Consider the following 13,292-nt stretch of genomic DNA (forward strand, 5'->3'; position numbering starts at 1 on the left):
GGACTTCAGAGATGCTCTTTTCCGACTGGCTGAGTGAACAGAGGATGAGAAGGGGCATTTCTGCCACAGGATTTATTAGCATGGCACTTGGCAAGGGTTAGGCACCCAGTAAACACTAGTTTTCCCCTCCCCTCCTTACCCACTGAAAGCTGGTTCATAAACACAGCAGAAACCAGGAAATAAATAAATAAAGCAAGGCTTAGAAAGTAAGTATCCACATGTATAAATAAATGCATACTATATTTAAAAAGCAGTTACACTCTTCCATTGTTATTTCTTCTTTCTCTCATAATGTGCAGCAGGTAGAAAGATCTCTCGAAGGTTGCTCCAAAGCCCATGGGAGTGAATGTTCTGGTAAACCTGGGGCTCTGCAGATGGTGGCTGGGCCATGTAGGGGCAATGCTGGTACCAGGCCCGGTCACCTTTGTACCACTCGTTGGTGGTTTGGTTGGTGGCAGCCAGGTACAGAGCAAAACACAGGTAGCCCCCCAGGAGGAAGGTCAGTACCATGACAAAGCCCAGCAGAAAGACAATTCTTGGGAAGGTCAGGAACAGGTACTGGGAGCAAAGAAGAAACAGCACATTAGGCAGTTAGGCACCCACTAGCCATGGTCTTGTCCACAAATACATCAGAGCTGCCTCCCCAGTTCACCCACCTCTATAACACATCCAACCCATCAAACACAAATCAGAACCATAAACAGCACTGACAAACAGCCCAGGAAGAAATTCTAGTACGTGCAAGAATTTCATGTGAGCTAAATGAAGTGTGTACAGTGAAGGAAAGGGAAAAGATATGCAGGAGATGGCGCTATGCCAGTTAACCATTTAGAAAATAAAGGAATAAATCTTAGTTCATGCATCAACATAAAGTCCAGATGGACAGAGGAGATCAATCTCTCTCCTAAAACAATACACCACAGAAATACATATACAAGGGTATTCACTGGTGCACTGATTTTAACAGCCCCTCTTCCCAAAAGAAACAAATTAAATGTCTATCCATGAGGAAGAGTAAAACTCTGGGACAGGCATACTACGGAACAGGCACCATTAAAATGAGGTCAATGTCTATGTACTAATTTGGAAAAGATGTTGGTAATACATTGCCCAGTGAGAAAGACAAGATGCAAAAATCACAGTGGAATCCTATTTGTGTGAAAATAAACTCAGTGAAGGTGTATGGCCACATATCTAAACACGGGGAAAAAACCGGAAATAGACACACCAAACTATAAAAATGATTGCTTCTGGGGAGTGAAACTGTTGGGAGGGGAAGGGTATAATTCCCAGTTTTCGTTTCATTTTATTTTTTTTCAAGGTATTTTAAATTTTCTCTCCCCCTCCAGCTTTATTGAGATATAACTGACATACAGCATTGTGAAAGTTTAAGGTACACAACATAACATTCACCATAATGATTACATATGTTATATAGTGAAATGATTACTATAGGGTTAGTTAAGACATCCATCACTTCACACAGATAGAATGTGTGTGTGTGTGTGTGTGTGTGTGGTGAGAACTTTTATGAGCTACTCTCTTAGCAACTTTAAATACATAATACAATACAGTATTGCTAATTACAGCCACCATGCTGTATGTTACGTCCCCCAGGACTTATTCATCTTACAGCTGGAGTCTGGACCCTTTGACTACCTTCACTTACTTCCCCACATCCCCCCATCCCTAAAAGCTCTGGATGTCTTGAATTTTTATAACTTATTTTTTATAATAGACAAAATAAAGAATTTTGAAAGAGTTCAATATTTTTGAAAGCAGAAGTAGATATTTATCAAAACTCTTGACAGAGAGAACTTCTAACTGAAGTTACAAAGAAAAGAGAAAGATTTGAATATCTAAACATTTTTATACCAAAAAATATATATATACACAAATAGAAAACAAATATAACAAGAATGAACTACAATTATTACATAAAGGCCTCAAATCAAAAGTTATTCTAATATCAAATAGATAAATAATTAAAGGACACAATTCACACCAAAAACAGATACACAAATGACTGACAAATAAGGAAAGTAATCAAAAGTACTGAATGAAATGTAATTTTGTAAAAAGGTATACCATACTTTCCTATCAAACTAGAAGCACTTCCCACCCCCAGGCCCGCTCAATGCCTGCTCTGATGTAGTGAAATGAACATATACAATGCTCTAAGGACAGGTTTTAAAAAGGAATTTGACAATATATATTAGTATCAAAGGACTTACACGTGTTGACAATCTTTGATCCAGTCTTCTATTTTTTGGAATTTATCCTAAAGAGAGTCCAAAACTGTATACACAGATTATCCATTGCAAAGGGGAAAATGTACTTTCCCAGCGGAGAGGATTGGTGGTCGCCACCTTAAACCAATGAATCAACCCGGGCTTCACGGATCCTATGTCCCACCTGATGGGATGCACTATGAAATACGCATCCCTGCTTTGGAAGCACTTTTGCCAAAAATACTTAGCCCAAATCTAATCAAGGCCCTAGAACTAACTTCCAGTTTACACTAATATAAAGGAACAGAGAAAAATTAGATGACACAATTAAGAAAATGAAAATCTAGAGCATGGGACACATTAAAAGACAACCAGACAACTAAATGTCAAGTTCAGGGAAAAAAAGTAGAGGAGTTATTTTAAACTAAAAACATGGAACATTTAAATGTAATGTGTAACTATAACGTGGAATCTGGTTCAAGGAGTTAAAAGAGCTATAAAAGATTCATTTGAAACAATGGAGACATTTGAATGGACTAGAGAGTATGTAGATTTATTAGTACTTTTCTTGAATGGGACAACAGAATTGTAAACATGTAGGAGAACGCTGACATCCTGAAAAGATGCATGCTCAAGTATTTAGGGGTGAAGCAACAGGATGTCTCCAACTTATTTCTAATGTAAAAATAATAAAAATATACATACAATACAGAAAGAAAACAGATTAAAATGTTAACAATTTTCAAATCTAGGTGGAAGGTATGTGGGTAGTCACTCTGTTATATGATTGGAAATTTACATAATTGGCGAAAATGTAAGAATAAAAACTACTCAACACTGAGACAACAATGAGGTATCAGGACATAGCTATCAGACCAGCTGAAATGAAAATTAGTGGTAATGCTAATGCTGGCAAGGATGCAGAGAAACCAGTCCCTCTCCCGCCACTGGTGAGAATGTAAAAAGGTACCACTACTCTAGAAAATAGTGTGCTACTCCTTTTCAAAACCTAAAATGGACTTATACAACCCAACAATCACACTGAAGACTTACTTTCACACAGGAACTTGTAAACAAATGTTCACAGCAGCCTCATCACTAACAGCCAAAAACTGGAAATGACCCAAATGTCCTTCAAAGGGTATCTGGGTAAGCAAACTGTAGTCCATCCACACTGTGGAATACTGTATGGTAGTAAAAAGGAATAAACTCCTGATATATGCAACCACTTGGATGGATCTCAAGGAAACTGTGCTGAGTGAAAAAAAAACAATCACTGGCTGCTCTCACTTTCCTAGATGACCCCAAGCTCTGGGGCTGCCTCTCTTGCCTTCTGAGATGTCCCATACTCTGTCTATGGAGTGTGTATCTCCCTGAGTAAAATTACTTTCACTTAAAAAAAAAAATCACACAAGCTACTGTATGATTCCATTTATGTAACAATCATGAAGTAACACAATACTGCAAGTGGAGAACAGACTGGTGGTGGCCAGGCCTCAGGGATGTGGGGAGGAGGATGTGGCTATCAGGGCTAACGTGGGGAGTCCGAATGCTGGACAGATTGTAGCAGTGGTTAAGCAGAGCTATACATGTTACAAACTGCACAGAGCTACACACACAACACAAATGAATGCATATATAGCTGGGGATATCTGAATCAGTTTCATGGATTGTGCCAATGTCAATTTCTTGCTTTTGGCATTGTGCTGTGGTTGCATACAGATTTTGGCATGGGGAGAGGAGTTTAGGGCTCCTGTATATTTCTTTGTAACTTTCTGAGAATCTATAATTATTTCAAAATAAGAGTTAAAAAAAATGCCAGCTTTAGGACCATGGGTGTGTTTTATCATATCAAAACAATATCCTCCAATTCTTATTTTTGAAGTGCTTTTGTTATAATGGATGTTAAATTTTGTGAAAGGCTTTTCAGCTTCTAGAGAAATAATCATATTATTGTTCCTTATACTTAACAATGTGGTGTAAAATATTAAGCAATTTCCCAATATTGAACCAACCCTGCATTCATGGACTACATCCCACTTGCTCATTTTATTTTCTTTGAAACAAAAGAGAAAAAAACACTCAACAAGAATTAGGCAGTTACCTAAAAAAAAGGATTGCTCATAAGTTATTTCCCATAAATGCAGCAATCAAATTATTTTTAAAAGAATGGCTTCAACTTTTACATTACAGTAAATTAGTTTTTGATAAAGTGCCAGAGCAATTCAATGAGCAAAGAACAGTCTTTTCAACAATGCTGCTGGGACAACTGGATATCCACAAACTAAAGAATAAATCTAGAACCCTGCCTAACACAAAATATAAAAATTAACGCAGAATGATCAAAGATCTAAATATAAGAACTAAATTATAAAACACTTTGAAGAATATTTAAGTATAAATCTTCATGATCCTGGATTAAGCAATGGTTTCTTAGCCATGACACTCAAGCAAAAGCAACAAAAAGAAAAACAAATTGAACATCAAAATTAAAAACTTCTGTGTTTCAAAGAACACTATCAAAAAAATGAAAAGACAACCAATAGAATGGGAGAAAATATGTGCAAATCATGTATCTGATAAGGGTCAGATGTCCAGAATATAAAAAGGACTCTTGCAACACAAGAATAAAAGACAAACCAATTTCAAAATGAGCTGCTGCTTCTCTAAATTTTGTCCAAAGAAGATATCCTAATGGCCAATAGGCACATGAAAAGATGCTCAACACCGTCGTTGGGCTAAGTGGAAATCAAACCACAACAAGGTATCACTTCATACCCATTAAATGGCTATAATCAAAAAAACAGATAATAACAAGTATTATTAAGAGTGTAGAGAAATTAGAATTTTCATAGATTGCTGGTGGGAATGTAAATGATGCAAATATTTTGGAAATCAGTCTGGCAGGTCCTTAAATGATTAAAAATAGAGTTACCATATGACCTAGAAATCCCACTCATAGCTATATATAATCAAAGAGAAATGAAACCCTACGTCCACACAAAACCTTGTACACAAACAATCATAGCAGCATTACTCAATACTAACCAAGAAGTAGAAACACACAAATGTCTGTCAACTGACAAGTGGGTAAATAAAATGTGATATATCTACACAATGGAATATTACTTAGCCATAAAAAGGAATGAAGCACTGATTCATGCTACATGAATGAATTTTGAACATATTATACTAAGTGAAAGAAATCAGTTCAAAAGACTACATATTGTATGACTCCATTTATGTGAAATCCCCAGAAAAGACAAATCCATAGAGACAGAAAGTAAATTAGTGGTTGCCAGGGTCTGGGGAGAAAGTGAATGGGGAACGACTGCTAATAGGTTAGTTTCTTTTTGGGATGATGAGATGTTCTGAAATTAGATAGTGGTAACGGTTATGTGACTGTGAATATATTAAAACCACTGAACTGTATACTTTAGAAGGGTGAATTTTATGGTATGTAAATTATGTATCAATTTTTTAAAATTATATATCGATTTTTTTTTAAAAAAGGACTGCCTTCATGTTTTGACTGAGAAAATAAACATCCTTTATCCAATTTTAAAACTTGATATCAGAAACACAGTCCACAACATAATTACCTGAATATTAATTACCTGAATAAGAAAGACAGTATCAACAACCTGGAAGTGTCCAAGGTCATCAACGTAAGTCTCCAGGTAGAAGTCCGACACCACCACCAACTGGACCAGAAACACAGTGCTCACCACGGCCATGGTGGCAGCTGAGGTCGTCAATGTCAGGAGGTAGAGGAGGAAGTACCTGGTGTTCCAGGCCCCGATGCAGTTGTTCACCCACACACAGTGATGGTCAAAGCGGTGCACACACCGGTTACACACACCTGTGCAGAAAAGGGGGAGTCACAACCCCGAGTTGATCCTTGATGGGATACTGACACCATGCACACCACTGAGAGTTCCATGACCTGACATGAGCAGGATGAGCTGGGGGAAATGGCAGCTGCTATCACCAAGCTTTTAGAACTGCAGTGTCCAGTACACTACCACCAGCCACATGTGGGGACTGAGCGCTTGAAACGTAGCTACTAGGAAGGATCCTTTGTTGATACTGATACCTTTACAGTTACTTTTCAATTTATGCAGTGCTCCTGTGAGTTCAACATGAACAACAGGTGACTTAACAGTTAGTGAGCTTACTCAACTTGGACAGACATCATTTTAAAGCTGATGCTTTTGCTTTAAAGTCATATCAATTCTTCTGGTAAAGATGAACCACTATGGCAATGTAGATGTGGATATTAAAGGACAATGATATTTTGGTACTGCTTCAGTCACTGAAAAACTTTTAAGAATATCTGCAAAAGCGTGGGTATGTGAATCAGCTCTTACGACTGCAAATTTTATGAAATCTAAACACAGATCAAGAATGTCCAATAAAAATCTAGGGTCTATCTGCGGGAGGGTATAGCTAAGTGGTAGAGTGTGTGCTTAGCATGCACGAAGTCCTGGGTTCAATCTTCACTACCTCTACTACAAAATAAATGAATAAAAACCTAATTACCTAGCCCCCTCAAAAACTTAGTGTCTATCGATTGAGGTATTTCAAGTAATTAGTATGAAAAGAGAATTTAAGCTATCCCATGAGTGGTATTTTTTTATTGATTACATGTTAAAATGGTATTTTAGATATATTGTTAAATGAAGCATAGAATTAAAATTAATTTTGCCTATTTCTTTTTCACCTTTGCAATGTGGCTTCTAGAAAATTAAAAAATCACGTATGTGGCCCACATTATATTTTTGTTGGATGGCACTCATCTAGAATCTTGGCCATTCCCCAGAAGTGTAGGCTCTGCCTGGACTGAAGTCTGCAAACACAACATCCCACAGAAATGTCTCTCGGGCAGCAAGTCCTGCCACGAGGCAAAGGAAGGGCTGTTTTGCCCAGAGCTGAAGGCTGCCCATCTACAAGACCTCTTCTCCAGGCATCTCAAAGAAACCACTCTCGGGCCCCTACCATCAGTGGCCACCTCATGCCTGGGGGTCAAACAGCTCTGTTTCCAGATATGTGCAGCATTCTCTTACAGACGAAGTCCGCTTGTCTGCCGTGCGAGGGGAGAGATGGAGCGGTCGGAGTTAGACTTACTGCAGTGCTTGGATCGTGCTGGTTTCCTTAAATCACAAGTAGAGCATTTCATGTTCTTGGGGAACATCACTTCATCGAATTCATAAACTTGAAGCAGCAGCAATTCGTTTGCTTTTGTTATGGTACCTGAAAAAAAGGAGAGACAAGGGTTAGTTTCGAGCTATGCAGTGGACCGGATGTTCACACAGCTCAACAAAATACAACTACAACTGCTATAATAATTCATTTTTAACTTAACAGTTTTACTGAGATATAATCCATATCCAATTCACCTGTTTAGAGTGTACAATTCAATGGTTTTTATGTTCATAGAGTTGTACAACCATCACCACAATCAATCTTAGAACATTTTCATCACCCCCATAAGAAACCCTTTAGCCTTCACTCTCCATTTCTCTCTAATCCCACAGCCCCTGGCAACCACTTCTTTACTTTGTGTCTCTATGGATTTGCCTTGCTTGGATACTTCATATAAATAGAATCACACAATATGTGGTCTTTTGTATCTGGCTTCTTTCATTGAGCATAATGTTTTCAAGGTTCACCTATGTTATAAGCACCTATAAGTATTTCATTCCTTCTTATTGCTGAATAATATTCCACTGAATAGTTGTATCACATTTTATTTATCTGTTCATTAATTAATGGACATTTGGTCCTTCAAGGATAGAAAAGTTTAAAAGTAAAAGGATGGAAAAAATAATACCAAGCAAGTATCAATCAAAAGAGAGTATAATAATATTAATTTCAGACAAAGGAGACTTGAGAGCAAAGAGCTACTAGTAACATAAAGACTCATTATATTTTGAAAAAAGATTCTAGAAAGAATGCCAATTCTAAACTTGAATACATCTAATACGAATATATCTAACTATTACACACACACACACACACACACAAGTACATAACAGCTTCAAAACATGTGAAGGACAAATCTGTCAAATCTACCATCAGTATGAGTTCACATACCTCTCTCAGTCATAGATCAAACAAAAAACGAGTATGAATATAAAAGGTCTGAACATAATCAACATCTTGATTTAGAGGACTTATATGGTTGTCTGTACCCAAGAACTAGGAAATACACACTCTCTTCCAGCACACATGGATCATTCACAGAAACTGACCACATGCCTGGGCATAATGCAAATATCAATAAAAATTTTAAAAGGAATAGTGTCATGCAGACTGTAAGCTCTATATATAACACAATTAAGTATCAAAAAAACTAAAAAAAAATACATGGAAAATTTTAAGTAGTTCTAAATAATCTGTGAAAGAAGATTAAAGACAAATAAAATGAGGAACCACTCAAAACTGAAAGATCATGCAAACTCTACATATCAACTCTTTTGAAAAGGCCTTAGAGGGACCACTACCTGTTTGTAGCGCTACCAGTAAGACTGACAGTTGAGCTGTCACTGGTTTTTGTACTAAGAGCCTCAACTTACCAGGGTTAGTCACACAACTCAGGGTGAAAAAAATCAGGTTTACAATCAGCAGCAGATAAGGCAGAAGGAGGTAATACAGGGAGAACTCGAGCTCTTGACAGTAGCCAAGTATTTCCCAGGTGTATTCAGTATAAATCATCCCTTGCAAGATGAGGTGCAGGATAATGAAGGTGTGGTTTCTGAAAGGAAATAGGTACGTGGCTTGTTGACAGGGGCTGTGCCATGAAGAAATCATACCACACTATGGAAGATTAACCAAGGGACAAGCACATCCTCTGGGCCTGAGAGAACAGGAAGAATTACATAAGAAATTGTGTGAAACATTTCACAAAGTGCCTAGCACGCAGTAAGTACTCGGTAAGTGGTATCTATTATTCTCACCATCCTTGTTGGGAATTGAAGTCTCAGTATCAGTATATATTTCTTCTTACAGAAAGGCACGTCAATACCTTCCCATTCTTTAAATATTTTTATTTAAAATTAGGAATGTCAAAACCCCAGAGAGGAAATGCAGATTATCTGTGCACAGAGGTTCTGGACCTGGGGCTCTTGATCCCTCCAGCATCTCTCCCTGCACCATTCTGGAAACAAACAAGGAATTTCTTAAAGCTAGAGGACAGCAACAATCATCAATCAAAACAGAGAAGATAATATTCAAACTCTGAAATATAAATACCGTGTATGGAAGAGGTAATGAAGCAATTTTAGCATGGCTCTCTGAAGGCATTCTGGGATTATATAGGAAAATACCTGAAATGAAAGGAAAGAGAAAGATTCGATTTCACTTCTCACTCCCCCTACTCCCAAACAAATCAGATGCTTCACTTTGAGCTGGCAATACTGGTGATGTTCAGGTGTGTTGCTGCATTATGAGCAAAGAGATTTAAGTGAAAATAAAGAGGAGGGCTTCCCTCAGCCAGCCTGGCTTTGATGCCAACTCCTCTATTTCCATCCTGACCCCAAACAAGGCACCAAGTCAGGGTCATCAGACAAAGGGAGGAGAGCAGAGGTGATGAATCCGGTAATGCTAGTGTGAACTGCACCCCCTTCCCTGCCTTGGGTTCAATCCTACGTTCCACAGTCCACGTCCAGATCACTGGGCATTAGCCCAGGCCCCTCCCAAACCAACCTCTTCCCAAGGCTGCTTGCTCACCCTAATTTTGCCCACTTTGATCCCTGGAGGAGTGCAGGCAGTCCAATGTTCAGCTTTCTGCTCATACCACCCCTAGTCTCACCCATCAGGCCCCTCCAGGCAGATACTGTTCACATTCATGCCCAATTACAGGCATCACATGCAGAGAAAAATAACTAACCTTGAGAATACTATCTTCTCTGAAAGTATTATCAAAGATTACTTTCAACAGTAACAAAAACAGAGAGAATTTCGAATTTACCACAACTGCCAAAAATGAAAGAACAAGTGAACAAATGAATTAAAATGGCATCTTTTTCATTCTGATAGAAAACCGACAAGACTTTTAGACTGGTGGTATTCAAAATCCAAGCCTCAGTGTTACCTGTGTTCCTCTTCCGACCAGGCCTTTCAAGCAATGCGTTTTTGAGCAGATGCAGATCAGAACAACACCAATCAGCACTGAAGCCAGGTAGAACAAGAAGAGAAAGAGGAAGTCCATCCTGGGGCTACAAAGGAACAGAAAGAGTGTGACTACTATAGAGGGATATATTCCAACGCATATTCTCAGACATCAATTCCCCAAATGGCTCCACAAACAGAATTCACCCACTTTCAAGCCCACTCTGCCTCTCAGTGGGGCTTCCCAGCTAGTTCTCCTTCAAGTTTCCTAATCAAACCACGTGGTCTGCTTTGTGGCATCTCCTGCCTGCAAATTCCAAAATAAGCGAGAAGAATATGCAAAATGCATCTGCCTTCCCTCTCCCAGCGATAAATAATTCTTTTACTTTCCTAAATAAAAATATTCACAAAGACATTGATACAAAATGTACTCAAAAGAATCTGCTGCCAATGCTACTGGAACAAGCATACACTAGAGGCAGTCAGGAACCCATGGTCGGGATCAGGCAAGGTGTCCTATGAAACATTCCTCCAGGACAGAGACCACAACAATCAGGGATCACCCAGAGGATCCAGAGGCAACACACAGGCCTGAATTAAGAAACTGGAAACAGGTACTTTTGACCTTAGCAGCTATGATGCTGGGCGGGACTTCCAACTGAGATAACCAAACTAGAAACTCTTCACAAGACAGGACAGAGGAAACAAAGAGCAGCAATTCTCACGAGGTGATTCAGGGTGCCTACATATTTCTTTTGTTTGGATAGTTTTCAGCCGGCAGCTCTGGTATTCCTCCTCCGAACATTCATGGGGAATTTAACGTCATCTCCTGTGCAGCGGCGCGTGCCTGGCACAACAGCTGGCACCCAAAGGTGCAGAAGACATGGTTCCTCTAGGAGGCTGGATCTGGCTGCAGAGACATCAATTCAACACTCATAATATGACAGGCTAGGAGTCAGGGGCAGAATACACTGTGGAAAGGAATTTGGAAGTCGGGGGGTGCTGAGACCCCGCAGGGTGAACGGGATTATAAGATTATCAGGAGAAAAAGCTAATTGGGAAGAAATAACCCGGGAGCCTTGGATTTCGGTATTTATCCCTCTGCCTGGGGAGCCCATGCTGGGGATCCGATAGAAGGGCATCCCTGAGGCTATTCTGCCGGAAGATCCCAGCGGGCGGGCCTGGCGGGAGCTTTGCCCCGGAGCCGAAACCGGGGTGGGGAGTGGGGAGCAGAACGATAGGAGGGGACACCGGGAGGTGCCTGAGTCCCGAGCAGGGTGGAGGTGGGGCTGTATCCACACACAAGAAAGAAGGGCGGGTCACACTGTGAGACGAAAGCCCCGGGGCCAGCCGAGGCGTCTAACAAACCAGCGGAGGCGGACTTACCGCTGGGATGGGCCAACCTCTAGCTGCACCAGGCCTGCGCCTCTAGGGCGCGTCCCCAGACTTCCGGCGGACCCGTGACGTCATCGTGCGTCGCGGACAGCCAGGCCGACTTCCGGCGGAAGTGCATAGGACGGCCGCAGGGAATGGGGCCAGCGGCTGAAGTTCTTCGCGCTCATGGATGTCTCTTGTTTCCCGGTTTGGCTCCTCCGACCGTAGTCAAGTATGACGGCTGGGAGGTCCAGCTTTATAGAGTAGAGAGATTTTGCCAGAAAGCTTACAAAAATACCGTCCTAGGCTTGGTGCTGGCGAGGACGCCGGGGTTGTGATGCGGACTGAGCCGCCTAGCGGCCTGGGTAGAGCCCAGTCAGGGCCGAGCTTCCGGCCGAGCACCGGGGGCTCACACCTCGGGGCTCGTACACTGTGTCTTCGTGGTGGACAGAGTTTGCTTTGCTTTCTGCCAATCACACCGTTGGGACCTATCTGAACCGTTTTCTGTATCTTTGCTCCTGCTGTCTCGGAACAGCTCTGAACATCCTGCCCCGGGAGCATGACAGTTGTTTGACTACAAACCTGGAGATAAGAAGGAGGGCTGTGTAATGATAGTTGAACCTGGGGTCAAAAGAGCTGCTTCCAAACTTAACGTTGAGAAGGAAGTCCCCTGTGGAGTGTTCTTTGCTCTGTAAGCCTATGAATCTGCTGAGACCGGTCTATTTTCGATGCCTCTGAAAACCTGTCTGTAACTGAGCCAGGCCTGTGCTCCCTTTGAGGGGAAATTTCTGTGATCTCCAAACACTGGCATTAAAGCTGTTCTCTTTCCCTGTCTTTGCCACCTACCACTGCTTCTTAATTCCTTCCCCCGCGTCCCCCGCCGTTTTAAAAAAACTTACCAAGCTGGGCTTCTGAAACATTGTGCAAAAGGCCTTCATGAACTTGTGGACACAGAATTGAATAACAAAAAACCGAAATCGGAAAATGTGATGCCCCCAGGGAAGATGGTGGTTATGGATGGAACCTCATCACATATTCAGAGTGGCCTGGATTTCATCAATATCTCCAGCTGACTCATCCTGCTGGTTAGTTCTGAGCTGGTAGTTAAATATTTTGATTAGCTTTATTTGTTCATAAATGCAGATCTTTATTTTTATCCCCATTCATTTTCTCTGGATGGTATCAGTTGAGACTAAACCTTGGTTTGATCCCCTGTGATATTTTGTGCTGGACTGCCTTTCCTTCAGTTTTTTTAAAATTTATGCAAGTGATACAATATTATGTTCTCCTTGTAAAAGAGTCAAACTATACAAAACAGAAAAAAATCTCCCTTGACCACCACCTCTCCCAAATCTCAGTCCCATGACAAAATTAATCACTTGTTCAGTGTGTATCTTCCAAGATTCTTTTATACACTTACACATATGCATTTATTCAACAGATATGTATTGAGAACCCAATATATGCCATTATATGACTATTGTAGGCACTGGGAACATAGCAATGAAACAGAGTAAAATCCCTGAACTTCATAGTTTACATCCTAGTGTTTACATACAAATATATAATTTGTTG

At 40.4% G+C, this 13,292-nt stretch overlaps 1 protein-coding gene across 3 annotated transcripts; it reads right to left on the minus strand.

Annotated features, from left to right (window-relative positions):
• Positions 1–221: 221 nt before the first annotated feature.
• ZDHHC4 (zDHHC palmitoyltransferase 4) lies at positions 222–11,874 on the minus strand. Of its 3 annotated transcripts, none has more exons than XM_010965802.3 (8): positions 11,730–11,874; positions 11,090–11,253; positions 10,327–10,450; positions 9,486–9,559; positions 8,810–8,988; positions 7,359–7,484; positions 5,849–6,093; positions 222–558 (listed from the first exon to the last, which is right to left on the minus strand). In XM_010965802.3, exons 2-8 carry the CDS (start codon positions 11,146–11,148, stop codon positions 271–273), a joined length of 1,095 nt encoding a protein of 364 aa, XP_010964104.1. In that variant the 5' UTR covers positions 11,149–11,253; positions 11,730–11,874; the 3' UTR covers positions 222–270. The 3 variants fall into 3 exon arrangements, with proteins under 3 accessions (XP_010964104.1, XP_045359919.1, XP_010964107.1); XM_045503963.2 differs by lacking the exon at positions 11,730–11,874 and adding an exon at positions 11,647–11,711; XM_010965805.3 differs by lacking the exon at positions 11,730–11,874 and having other exon boundaries at positions 11,069–11,221.
• Between the last annotated feature and the right edge of the window lie 1,418 nt (positions 11,875–13,292).

Source organism: Camelus bactrianus, chromosome 18 (assembly GCF_048773025.1).
Source record: "Camelus bactrianus isolate YW-2024 breed Bactrian camel chromosome 18, ASM4877302v1, whole genome shotgun sequence".
Taxonomy (NCBI): domain Eukaryota; kingdom Metazoa; phylum Chordata; class Mammalia; order Artiodactyla; family Camelidae; genus Camelus; species Camelus bactrianus.